Source organism: Lemur catta, chromosome X (assembly GCF_020740605.2).
Source record: "Lemur catta isolate mLemCat1 chromosome X, mLemCat1.pri, whole genome shotgun sequence".
Classification (NCBI taxonomy): Eukaryota; Metazoa; Chordata; class Mammalia; order Primates; family Lemuridae; genus Lemur; species Lemur catta.
In genome coordinates, this window is record NC_059155.1 from 51,162,758 (window position 1) to 51,176,748 (window position 13,991).

The window sequence follows — 13,991 nt, forward strand, 5'->3', positions numbered from 1 at the left end:
AGAAGAAAAGACAATCCTTGCTCCCAGCTCTTCTCTCTCAGATACAGTAAAGGAAACATGATATTTGTTGGGAATTGGAGAAAGAAGAAGTAGAATGGCTTACCTTCAGAGTCTTTCTCATAGAAAACACCATGGGGGTGGATGGTATAGGGACGAGTGGCAAAATTCTTCAGGTGGATAAGGATGACATCCCCCACCTCAGCCTGCAACACTGGCCCCAGGAAGCCCAACCACGCAGGCTGGGCCACTTCATCATTGTATGAGTCATCCCTGTATTCTTTATAGATGGTCTTCTTGTAGCTTCTCCCTATTCGGTTCTTGTCAGACTTTAGGAAGCTGGAAGCCACTCTGGGAAAGACAAAAAGAGAGCGTCACAATTTTGCTACCCTCTTCAAACCTCTGGAAGTTTCTTTTCCAGAGGAGGTTTACCAAAAGTATCCTTTTTTTAAGACAAAACAAGAAATGGGATTGTACTAATCAAAACATGAAATCTTTAGGTTTAACTGTTAGAAAATGAGAAGCATAAGAAATTGCTAATATTTGAACATTTTTAATCTACAAAAAATAAAGGCAATTTCACATGGTGCAACGCAATATATAGTAATGGGAAGACAACCAATTGTGGACTCTTTTTAAGTGGTCAACTCCCCATTGATGTGGCCTGACTTAGCATTGTCCTGCTATATATGAGAGGCCTTAGAGCATAGTGGTTATGACCATAAGCTCTACAGTCAGGCCCCTTGGATTAAATGCTGACTCTGCCACTTCCAAATTTGTGGCATATTGAACAAGTTACTTAACTTCTCTGTGTACAATTTCCCCATCTGAAAAATGGAGATAATCATAGTTCCTAACTCAGACAGTTGTTATTGGTGATGAAAAGAATTAAAATACATAAAGAGCTTAGGACAGAGCCTGACAAATAGTAAAAGCTCAATAAATGTTGACTATTATTTCAAAATATTAGGAATAATTTCATTATCCCCTCAAGGACAATTTTAATACAAGGACTCTGTGACTCTAACACTAGATAGATTGATTAAACCTAACTAGAGATTAAACCTACGTGTCATTGTCCAGAGGCTGGTTTGTGATGACATTCCTTCCCTTGGGAGCATAATTCCATTGCACATCCCGGATGCCCAGGTAGTAAACTCGAGTGGTACCATCAGTCACTTGGGGCCACATGGATTGCATGAATAGGAGAGGCCAGAGGAGGTGGCCTGGTTCCATGGCCCACATTACTCCGGGAAACAGGCAAATGAAAGCTGATGGTGTGGAAGAAAGAGAACAAAGGGGTTTTGCATGTGTCTGGAAAATTGAAAAGGCAAGAGCCACATAAGTAACTGAGAAAGCAAATCCCAATTAGTTCAGTTTCTTTAACTTACCTGATTCCTTTCAGTTCAACAAGTGTTAAATGATCTCTGTACAACAGACTTTGGAGGGCAAAGTTAAAAAGTCAGCTGTGCTGATAATTGTACATCACTTCCTCCAGAAGAGAAATCTAGATCCAGTTCCTCCAGCAGTGTAGAAGGAAGAATGTGCTCTGGCCCAAGAATCAGGAAATGGACACCAGAAGCCTAATTGGGCCGCTGACTCACTCTGTGCCTAAATCAAGTCACTAATTCTCCCTTTGCCTCTATTTTTCCATAGGCAAAAAGGGAAGACTCATTTTTGCTACTTCCCACCCTTTATAAATTGTATTTTCAAACAAATGAGAATAAACAAAAGACATTTACTAGAATATTAATAAACCCAAAATGCAAATAGCCAAAATGTCCATGAATACTCAAATGAATGAGTAAATTTTATTTTATTCATATAATGTAATTCTATATTGCAATAATAATGAACAAGCTACAACTACACAGAATATGGGTGCCTCTCACAAATGTAATGTTGCAGAAAGAAACCAGACACAAAAGAGTACATACTGTATGATTTCATTTATGTAAAAGTACAAAATTAGCCAAGGTAATCTATGCTCTCAGAAGTAAGGATAATGTTTGCCCTTGAAGTAGGGCTCAGTGACTGGGAAGAGAAGAGGAGGAAGACTTCTAGGTGATGTTTTGTTTCTTTCTTTTTTTTTTTTTTTCTTTTTTGAGACAGAGTCTCACTCTGTTGCCCGGGCTAGAGTGAGTGTCGTGGCATCATCCTAGCTCACAGCAACCTCAAACTCCTGGACTCAAGCAATCCTCCTGCCTCAGCCTCCCAAGTAGCTGGGACTACAGGCATGCGCCACCATGCCCGGCTAATTTTTTCTATATATATTTTTAGCTGTCCATATAATTTTTTTCTATTTTTAGTAGAGACGAGGTCTTGCTCTTGCTCAGACTGGTCTCGAACTCCTGAGGTCAAACAATCCGCCCGCCTTGGCCTCCCAGAGTGCTAGGATTACAGGCGTGAGCCACCACGCCCGGCTAGTTTCTTGATCTACATGCTGGTTATGTAAGTGTATTCAGTTTGTGAAAATACATTGAGCTATAAATTTAGAATTTGTGCTTTTCTAAATGTGCATTATATTTCAAAAGTTAAAAGTGAAATAAAAACAAATGAGAATATTAGAGGGAAATATTTTGAACTTCTCAGAAGAAATGTTCTCTGATTCCTAAAGCTATGTACAAACTCATTTCACAGGTCTAATCCTGAGTCAGAAGCAGACCCAAGACCTTAGCCTCTCATTTCAGTACATAAGCCAGGAGGTTAGACTTCATGGGGCTGGGATGAAACAGTCATGCCACACACAGCTACAGTCAAACCCAGAAACACAGACTATATCATATAAACACACATATGCATATTCTTGCATACACATGCACCCACAGTCTTACCTAAAAGCAGAGATGTACACACTTTCATTTGCACATAGAACCACTCCATCACACAGAGCCTTAGTCACTTTCAGAATAATATTAATAAATTTATATTTATTGTGTGTGCCTGGTGCATCCATTCTAAGTGTTTTACATAGATTAAATCATTTAATCCTCACAACCACCCTATGAAGTAGATGCCATTTTTATCCCCATATTACAGTGGAGAAACTGCAGAACAGACGTGTAAAGTAATTTACCCAAGGCCATTTAGTTAACAATTGGTAGAGCTGGGATTTGAGCCCAGGAAGTATAGCTCCAGCATCTATGATCTTAATCACTGTGCTATACTACCTTCTACAAAAACATATTTGCCTCTTCACATGTATATACACAGACAACATGCATATGCCCATAGCTACGGCCATATTTAGGAAAAAACACATACACTCTGAAACATGAAATTACATATGGTTATGATCACTTTAAAAGCAAACATACATGCTCAGATAGGCAGAGATATACCTAATGGATTACATTTATGATGATCATGATAGCTACCATTCATTGAGAGATTACTACATACTAAACACCATGTTCAGTGGTGTTTAGTGAATTATATAAATTATTTCACTAAATCTTCAACCCAAGCACACGAAATAGGCACTATTAATCAAAAATAGAGAATCAAACTATGTACACATTCACATATAGACAGGAAATCCTCAGATATTTACACCAACTAGGCTCAGATATTTACCCTGATTAAGAAACAGACCAATAAACTTCCTTACAAACTCTCAGGCCCTTCCATACACAGAAGTGACTCAAATGTTAATCCTCACTTTCCATATTACATTTGGCAGAAAGCCCTTGATGTAAGGAAGGACCTGTTTCTGTGTTCTTGTTTCCAAAACCTGGCTCTCCAACTGACTGGTTGTATAGCCCTGGGTATTATTTAACCACTCTGAACCGAACTACTCTGAACTTGTTTTCTTAAGTGGGTATGATAATATTAGGCTTGGAGAAATAAATCAGAAAGTTTACATTAAAGAGTCCCAGTATAATCAGTGTTTGGAACATAACAAACAGTAACTTTTAGTTTCTTTTCTCTTCCTTCTCCCTCCTCACTACAGTTTATTAATTTATTTTTATAGTCTCCCAAACACCATACTTTCTATATTTCTAGTCAAAGGGAAAACTTAAATACCAACTGCACCAAAAAGGCCAGTGTTTGGAACATAACAAACAGTAACTTTTAGTTTCTTTTCTCTTCCTTCTCCCTCCTCGCTACAGTTTATTAATTTATTTTTATAGTCTCCCAAACACCATACTTTCTATATTTCTAGTCAAAGGGAAAACTTAAATCCCAACTGCACCAAAAAGGCCAGCTCTAGCCTCTCCATATCACTGTCCTCTGAAGAACTGCTTATTCTCTATAGCACCCAATTAGATTATGTCAGACTTTGTATTATTGTTATCTTTCTGTCTAATGAGCTTCCTTGTGAACTGTATTTATTTCCTGGATTGGACTATAGACTCTTTGAAAGGATATCATGTCTTAGGGGTCTCTGTGTATCTATTACCAGATGTGGTGATGAGAGTCTGGCAGGTGGGCCATAACAGATACTGTTAAAGTGTCATAAAGAGGCACAAGCATACATTTTCCCACCTGTTGGCTCTAGTTCAAGTTCTGCCACTGATTCAGAGTGACTTTAGGAAAGTTTATTCACGTTAGTGAGCCTTAGTTTCCTCATCTGTAAACTAATGGACTTTATAGTTCTTGCCATTTGGGGTCACAGAAGTTTGATAATCTAATGAAATGCACAAGTGCAGAACTACGAAATGCGGTATATAAAGAGCTCTCAAAGAGTCCTTCCTGTTCTCACATGCTGCCAATATGCATATTCACTGATGAATCACAGGTATAATCATATGCACCTACATACAATACTATATATGGTCACACAAATAGCCATCCATGTCTTGGAACCCTCAGCAGGGAGGGAGTGTCCTTGGTTCATTTCAAGTGTGAATGCAACATAAACTTCTTTCAAGCTTCCTTCTCAGGTGTCAGCAAGGCAGTTGTACCTTGAACTCATCTATCTAGATAAAAAATTGTCCCAGGTAAAAGTTCCACAATTAGAGAAGCACATGGTAAACCTGGAAATGTTCCTGGGAGAGATTAGAACAGGCCTTCAGTATACAATGAGCAAGTATTCAAAGGTGGTGACCAATGGCCCAAAGGGCCTTAGACTATAGAATATGGGAGGTGGGAGAAGATACCTAGTATTCTCCTAGCAGAAAAGCAATTACCAATGTGTTTTTCCTATCCACCATCTTATTTAATTCTCAAGATCTTGAGAGATAAGGATTGTTTTCTCCATTTTGCATCCACGGCACAGGCTTTGGAATTAGGCTACCTAAATGAATCTTGGATTCAGTTTTCCTAGCTGTGTAACTTGGAAAACTTCTTCATTTCTCTAGCTTTAGTATCTCCATCTTTAAAATGGAACTAATACTATTAGCTACCTTACAGGGTTGTTGTGAGGATTAAATAAATTCAGATCTATAAGTGCATAAAATACAAATGCGTGCTTAAGTGCACAAGTGATCAAAAAGTATTAGTGGCTATAATTATTGCAGATGAGAAAATGGATTAGAAATGAAACATCTCAGGGTCATAAACATTTTCCATTTTATGTATAGCCACAAACATATATAACACTCATAAGTTTCCATATACAGTGACACAGACTATGTATACAGACATATGTACATGGGTATGAGAATGCACACATCCCAGGCTGAGATTATTCTCTCATTGGAAGCAACATGGTATAATGTAAAGGACCAGAACTTTTGAGTCAGACAAATTTAGGTTTGAGTGCTGCATTAAGCTGTGCTTAAATGAAATAAATTTACATAGCATCTGGGGACTTAGTAGCACTTGATAAACATTAGTTTTCCTGCCTTCTAATTACTGACCTCCTTTCTTTCCTCTTCAAAGCTGAATTTGTGATTGCTATTGCTGTTGTTATTGCTGAATTTGATTTTAGCATACACCATAAGAGCAGAAGAAAAGGAGAATCCATGAGATTTCTTTATAACCACTTGGATATTTCATGGTAAAGTAGAAAGAGTTCAGGCACCAGAAAAAATATATTCTAGCTCTGGATTCATCATTTATTGGTTATATGACTTTAAACAAGTCACCTAAATTCATGAGCCTCAGTTTCCTCATCTCTTAAATGGGGATTATCTCTGAGCCCCTCATTAGTTTATTGTGATCAAATGAGATGAAAGATGTCAAAGCCCTGTGTAAATGTTTTGCTTGGGCAAGGATATTTTTTTCTCAGCTGAGCCCACAGAGAAGAGCAAGACTGAAAAGGAAATGTAAAGAGAAATGTAGGGAAAAGAAAAGGGAATGTAAAGGAGAAATAAAATAGGTAAGATGAGAAAGAATCCTGGGGAAAAGTAAAAAGGAAACTTTTTAAAAAGTAAAAAGGAAGGCAGAAGGAAAAGACAGTAAAAGGAGGGAAAAAAAGAAAATTTCTGGACTACTTGGAATTAGATGGTTCAGTTAATGTACACTGAGACCTTTCTCCACCCTGGAGAGAAGGTTGGCCAGCATTAAGTCAAGCCTCCCCTGCCTTTACCTTACTTTCCTGTCTTCCCAATGTCACCTGGACCTGGTCACCATCATTGATGACAATTTGCATCGTTGTTTCTGCTAGAATTTGCAAGTAGTACATTTAAGGTGGCAATGCTATTTTCTCTCCCTCCATCTTCCTTCTGAGTTAGGCTACATTGGACTAGACAGGCTCATACTAGACAAAGGATTACTCAATGCAATAAAGGAATGCTGAGCTATCCTTTGGGCCCTGTCTCCAATCTCTCAGCAGCTTTCCTAATAGAACCCTCCATCGAGATTCACCTTTTGGTCCTCTGCTTTATTGACTCTGTGATACAAAACATACTGGTGTGAAGTTAAAGACCTTGATTCAAATCGTATCTCTTGCCTGTAATAGTTGTATGGCCTTTCAATAAATCATTTCGCCTGAGCCTCAGTTTTCTCATCCAAAAAAATGGGGATGATATTTATTTCACAGGATCATTTTGAGGCACAAACAAAATAATGGATGTTTGAGCCCCTAGCAAAGGGCTTGCTTGGCGTATAATAGATGATCAGTAATGAAAAAATGAATGCATTATAGATTCACATATCCACAAAACCTTTAGAAACCATCTTTTCCACCACCCTGATGTGATATACAGAAAACTGAGACGAGAGAGGTGCAGGGGTTTGCTCAAAGTCAGGCGGCCGTTTACTGGCAAAGCCGGAATTTGAACCCATGTTTTCTAAAGGATCCCTGCTATTTAGATACAGAGTGAAAAAAATAACTCAGATGTTTAGCTTGATTCAGCTAGCATTTATTGGCTTTCTCTATACCAATCTAGTCTCAAAATATGAAACCAAACATGGCTGTTTGTAAGTGTTTGAGCCTCCCATTTATGTAGTCCTCAGATCCATTACCTCAATAAACTCCTCAACCTGTGAAACAGAAGATGAGCAAGCTGTTCCAACAGGAAATGAGCTATTCTCCATGACTCTGGGATTGGCCCTGAAATAATCAAGCCACTGTGGCCCTGAGCATTTTGGGGAGAGAAACAAAAGGAGGCTATTGTTTCCTTTAACTTTCCTGCACCCCAGCCAAACTTGCTTTAACTTTTTGGCCACTGGCTTTCTCTCCCAGTGTCCAGGACTACCCTAAACCCAGCTGAATAAAGTTTTTTTTTTACACAGGAAGGCATGTGAGGTAGGTTTGAAAAAAGAGGAAAGAAAGCTTACCTTTGCTAGAGAAAACCCTTCCATATTCATGTCAGAGGCCCATTGATGCTGAACTGCAGACCCCCGCCTGAGCTTTCCAGCCCTGCTCAGTCAGTATCCTGGATTACAGGGCCTTTCTCATAAATTAAGTCCGGAACTCAAATTTGGTGGGGGTTGGGTGAGTGGGGGAAGGGTAAGCGCCCTCTTTTCCAGAAACTAAACTACAGGAATGTCTTGTTCCTTCCAGGACCTGGTTTGGTACAAAACCCGGGACGGTTCTTTGACCATATCCGGGTGTTTTCTAAATCCTGGTTAGGATCTCAGGAGGAATTACAACGGGGTGGGTTTCACTTCTGTTATCGCAGCTTGCTAGTTGGTCTGTGCTGAGATCCGGAGGAGAATGCACTGTCAATGTGGCCAAGCAAAGCTCACAGGCAGATTCCAACAGCCCCATTTAAGAAATGGGGCCCTTTGCAAGAATTACTAGAAGTAGGAAGAGCTTTCATCGCCACCAACTCTTTCCCTTCTTTCTCTGAAGTACAATGATCAGCCCTGCCTGTTTTTCGTAGGTCATGGCTGCTTGGTGATAGATAAAAAATAAAACTGGCAATAAAGCAAACAGCTTTTTTTCCTACATGCTAGCCAGGCCCCATGTTAACCACTTTACATGCATTCTATCATTTAAGTCTCACAACTATCCTCTGAGATGGATACTGTAATTCTCTCTATTTTATAACTAAGGAAAAAAGGGCTCTGAGAGGGGTGGTAACTTGTTTAAGGCCACACAGGAAGTAAAAGAGGGGAGAATTGTGCTGGGTCTGTCTAGACTTTTAGCCACAAAACTACCACACTGTTCTGCTTAGGAGAGAAACCCAGAGAGCCCTTTTGAGGTCTGGGAAGGGACTTCACAATTATTGAGTTCCTACTGTCCACCAGTCAGTGCTAGATTTTTTAAATATAAATTAACTCTGCCTCTGTAACTTCTAGCAGATTCTACAGTAAAACCCTGGGCCTGTATTAACATTTTCCATCTGAAGAAACAGGATGCAGCTAGAAGATGGTCTATATTAACACAGGTCAACAGCCTAAAATCTAAGAAGACACAGAAGAATAGGAAATACAAAAAAAAAAAAAAAAAAAAAGCAAAATGGGCCCTAAAAATACAGGGAGAAATCGGCATCTGGATTTTTTTTTTTTAAAGCCAGAGGTCATCCCTGTTCCTGCTGTAAAGAGAGGGTAGTGAAAAGTCACTGACCTGAGTCAAGTGACCTAGGTTCCCTCTCCAATTGCTCTGGCAGTAATTGGCTGTGTGGCTTTGGCTCAGGCCCTTCCTTTCTCTGGGCCTCTCTAGATTTGTAAATGAGGACCTTGAACTAGATGTGGGACCTCTCATCTCTGTAAATTTACATATCTAGAACCCATGAAGAAAGTACATTCTACAAATTAAGGGTAGATGAGAAAGAGGTTTTAAAGACACAAGTATAAGGGAAGAACAGTTGCAGAGTAATTAATAGTGATAAGGCTGAGAAAGCTATGCCTCTTTGAAAAGGACTGTATCTACCCACCAGACCCAGATATAGGAAGAGAACAGGTTTGATGGCAGTTCTAACGCCTGGTATCCTTACTTTGCGACGAGGAGATCTTGGCTAGGAGTGGATGCTGTTCTCCAGGCAGGCTCGACACATTTTTCTCTCCTTGATTTAAAGCATCTGGAGCACAGTCCAGGGAAGAGAACTTTCAGAAGACTGAGCTGGTGGGGCAAAGTCTAGGTCATAAACAATGAGAGGTTCTTTAGGGTGCTCAGACACTTAGGAGCTGCCCCACAGACTACAGCCCAGGCCAAGCCAAGTAGAAGCACCAGTAAGGAGAAAGGAGGAGCCACCAGCCTTGGCTCCCTCAGAAATGGTCAGTGGTCAAAGAAAGATAGATCAGACCATGGCAACTCCTGGGGAAATCTGCCTGGCACAGATGTGAACCTTGAAGCTAGAGAAGGAAGGTGGGGACCAAACCCATTAAACTGGGATCCAAGTCCAGGCTCTAAGTCATTTATGACAGGGAGGGGAAGAGATAAGGCCTCTGCTCTGACTCAGGAAAGACAACAAGAAACAGGTCATTATGGACTCATGTGAGTCAACATAGTGAAGACTACAGGAGGCCAGCTAGGCCATGTTTCCAGGCTTGTATTATTTATTCACCAATTTCACTAAGAGGATACACATTCACCACCTCTTCATCAAATCCTGGGCACATGTCTGGTGCCTTCTCCCAGGGGTCACTTGGAAAACATTTTAAAGTTGATGCCTATAGACTAGGATTGGCAAATTTTTTTTCTGTAAAGGGCCAGTTAGTAAATATTTTATTTGCAGAACATACAGTTTCTGTCTGTCATAACTACTCAAATCTGCCATTGTAACTTACAAGGTCTATCTATATTCAAATAAAAATTAATTTACGGCCAGGCACGGTGGCTCACGCCTGTAATCCTAGCACTCTGGGAGGCTGAGGCGGGCGGATCATTTGAGCTCAGGAGTTCGAGACCAGCCTGAGCAAGAGCGAAACCCCGTCTCTACTAAAAAAAAAAAAAAAAAAAAAGATAGAAAGAAATTAGCTGGACAGCTAAAAATATATATGAAAAATGAGCTGGGCATGGTGGCACATGCCTGTAGTCCCAGCTACTTGGGAGGCTGAGGCAGGAGGATTGCTTGAGCCCAGGAGTTTGAGGTTGCTGTGAATTAGGCTGACGCCACTGCACTCTAGCCCAGGCAACAGAGTGAGACTCTGTCTCAAAAAAAAAATTAATTTACACAAACAAGCAACAGGTCAGATTATAGACCTTTTTTGTAATATAGACATTTTTAAATATAGTATCATTATTAAGAGTGTGGAAACTGGAATCAGACACCACGGATTGAAATCCTACCTCTGCCATTTCCTGATTCTGTGACTACAGTAATTTTATCCTTCTAAACCTCAGATTTCACCTCTATAAAATGGGGTTAATAAAACTACCTATTTCATAAGGCTGTTATGAAGACTTAAGGTTATAAAAATAACTATTTAGCATGGTCACTGGAACATGGTAAAGATAACAAGAGAGTCATTTTTTTAATTTTAATGAAAAATCTAAACTATTGTTTTCTTATTCTTACAAGTTGTATTAATTCATGGCAAAAAAGAAGAATGTTTCAAGAGTTCTGGCTTTACATTCTAGTTATGCTACTAAAGAGCACCTAATGATCCTGAACACATCTTTTTGCCTTTCTGGGACTCAATTTCTTCACCTGTAACTTGGAAAATATTGTCTAGGTTTGCCCTTTTCAAAAATTAATTTTGACAGCAGAACCCTTCCCCTGAACAGTATCCTAGTAAACACCTACTATCTAGGGAAGATGAAAATAGAGCTGTTCTAGATAAGGCTGGGAAGGAGACAGGAAATAGGCAAGGCTGAAGGTACCCAGGGAACTGTGAATTGGACATGCCTACCCTCACAGAAAATGTGGTTAATGCTGGAGCACAAACAAGAACCTCTAGGGCACTAAAAACAAGTTTGAGAAGCACAAAACCAGAATGTCCTTAATGGGGCTTCAAGTCTTAAGTTCTGTCACTAACCCATTCTTTCATTCATTCATTTAGTCAAACAATATTTCCAGGTTAACCGAGTATTCACCATCACAAGGGCATGGCCCTGTGATGGCTAAAAGGATGAGAGAATCCCAGGGACCCTCATATTAGGGGCAACATCGTCTAGTATGAGATGTATGGGATTTGGAGTCAGGAAGAACAGAGTTTGCATCCTGGCTGGCTCCTTCTGAGCTGTGTGACCTTGGGCAAGTCACTTAACCTCTCTGAGCCTCTGATCTGGTTCCTCATCTGTAAAATGGAAACAATAATACTTCTACGATTGGAATATTGTGAGGATTAAATAAGCTGGCATTTGTGTGAACCCTTCAACAGTAATCAGCATGTTGGGGACCTTCAATAAGTGTTCTTTTCCTTCCCATCTTCCCTGCAGTAGAATTTTGTGGCAGTATCAGACACCTGATGAAAATAAAAAGCCAGGGACAGTGCCCTGGCATAGCCGATCTAACTGATTTATCTCAGGATCTTCTGAAGAGTTTGCCCTTAGCCATTTTTATAAAGAAGGGCTCTAGGAAACAGTGGAGGGGTGAAGGGAAGAAGGGGATGTCTCCCTGAGACCACACTTCTGAAGCCACAGCCCTCCCTTTTCACTCCCCAGACTGCCACTTCTGATCAGCAGACTCCCTCATACTTTGGAAAGGTTACTCTGCATTGCTGTGATGTGTGACTATCCTGGGCTCACTCTGGGGACACTGGGGTTAGTATGTGACTAACCGTCATTCTACTCTCTATCTCTATGAGATCAATTGGTTTTAATATTTAGCTCCCACATATGAGTGAGAACATGTGAGATTTGTCTTTCTGGGCTTGGCTTATTTCACTTAACATAATGTATCCAATTCCATCCATGTTGTTGCAAATGGCAGGATTTCATTCTTTTTGTGGTGATATAATATTACATTGTATATGTGTGCCACAATTTCTTTACCCATTTATTTGTTGACGGACACTTAGGCTGATTACAAATCCTGGCTATTGTGCCTAATGCTGAAATAACCATGGAAGTGCAGATATCTTTTTTGATATACTAAATTCCCTTCTTTTGAATATATACCCAGCAATGGGATTGCTAGGTATGACTCTACTCTTGTCCCCCATAATCTGCTCTTCAAATAACAGCCAAAGCTATTTTTCCCCAAAACACAAATGTGATTGTAAATCCTCTTTGCTTAAAATAGTCCAGTAGTGTTTGCCTTATTGACTGAAATTGGAATAATAGATTAGTATTGCCCCTGGGTCAGGATGACATTCATACTAATGAAATATTCCTTTTTTTGTGCATGTGTGAGTGCACATATGGAAATATCTCAGAGATGTTTCATTAAGTAAAAAGCAAGGTGCAGAAGTGAGCAAATTGTGATTGATTATATGTATATAGATAATATAGGTAGATATCTTCTTATACATATCCTTATATGGATGGATAAAGAATTTTTCTTCTGGAAATGTCATAAAATGTTCTTAATAGTGGTTTCCCTTGGGGAAAGTGACCTGGTTCGCGGGGGAGCATGACTTTCATTTTTCATTTTGAACTGTTTGGATGTTCAAACCTCATTCATTAGTTACTTTATTTTTTTAAAAAGGAAAGGTTAGCTGGAAAGTATGAACTCACTTTTGTTTTCTTCTTTGTATTTCTACTCATGAGAAAGAAACTCATAACTGTTATATTAAGAAAATTAATGGCTTGTCATTTCACTGGGGTAAAGATCAAACTCCTTAACATGGCCTGTAAGGCCCTTTGTGGCCCGCCCCCTCCTAATCTTTCTAGCTCACTTCTTCTGCCCTTCCTCATCTCACACTCTAGCTCCACCTATGCCAGAGTTCTGTCAGTTCATCAGATTCCAAGGTGCTACATGCCCTCTCTTCCCTCCAAAACTTATTTTATGTTTGAGCCATCTGGCTCAAACACTTTTCCCCCTATTCTTCAATCCACTTACCTTTTGGGTCTCAATTTGGGTCTCTTCGTCTAAGAGGTCTTTTCTGGCTTTCTGTTGCTTCTCGATAGGGTGCTCCTATAATGTGCTGTTAAGTCACCCTGTACATCTAACCACAATTTATTGAAATTGCTTGTTTAACTGCTTCTCTACACAGCTAACAATGGAAGCTCTGTGAGGTCAGGGATTATATCTTTCTTGCCCCTACTGTAGTCTCAGGTCCTAGCACAGTCCTGGATACAGAGTTGGTGCTCAATAAATATTTGCTGGATGAATGAATTCATGAATAATGAGCGAAAGAATGAATAAGACAGGTTTCATGGTCAACAAGATCTTATTAGGAAAAAAAAAGCTGCATTTATGATCTTCACATCTGAAATGACTTAGATGGGCTTTTCCAGTTTTAAGGTTGGTTTGATTGTACCTGACAGTTTCACTGTTTGACCAGCAAGTCTGTTTCCAAAAGGTCTGTGTGCATGTCACTGACAGACACTGTGCTGTTCCAATTGAGCCATTATAACTGGCCCAGCCCTATTCCTCTAAGCCTCTAAGCCTCAAATTCTCTTTGGCCACCTTGGGTTAGAAGAATAGTAAGCAAAAAGAGGCTTCAGATGGCATTGAGGATATTTGCTTTCAGATTAGGTTACTTCACAAAGCTCTTACAGGGGTTGAATTTACCTGTTTTATATTTTTTATTATTTATTTCAGGATATTATGAGGGTACAAACATTTTGGTTACATTTTATGTCTTTGCCTCACCCAAGTGAGATTTAG

At 39.7% G+C, this 13,991-nt stretch overlaps 1 protein-coding gene and 1 non-coding gene across 4 annotated transcripts in view; one reads left to right on the forward strand and one right to left on the reverse strand.

Moving 5' to 3' along the window:
* Positions 1-7,881, reverse strand: part of HEPH (hephaestin) — a 72,580-nt gene extending 64,699 nt beyond the window's left edge. For all 3 annotated transcript variants that reach the window (XM_045538111.1, XM_045538110.1, XM_045538109.1), the window contains exons 1-3: positions 7,666-7,881; positions 1,067-1,268; positions 104-348 (exon numbers count right to left, since the gene is read on the reverse strand). In XM_045538111.1, the coding sequence (XP_045394067.1) occupies positions 104-348; positions 1,067-1,242 (421 nt within the window). In that variant the 5' untranslated portion in view covers positions 1,243-1,268; positions 7,666-7,881. The remainder of the gene's footprint in view (positions 1-103; positions 349-1,066; positions 1,269-7,665) is intronic.
* A 4,577-nt stretch (positions 7,882-12,458) lies between these two features.
* Positions 12,459-12,560, forward strand: LOC123628964. The gene has a single exon (XR_006731840.1). It is a non-coding gene; the product is annotated as a U6 spliceosomal RNA (small nuclear RNA).
* The last annotated feature ends 1,431 nt before the right edge of the window (positions 12,561-13,991 follow it).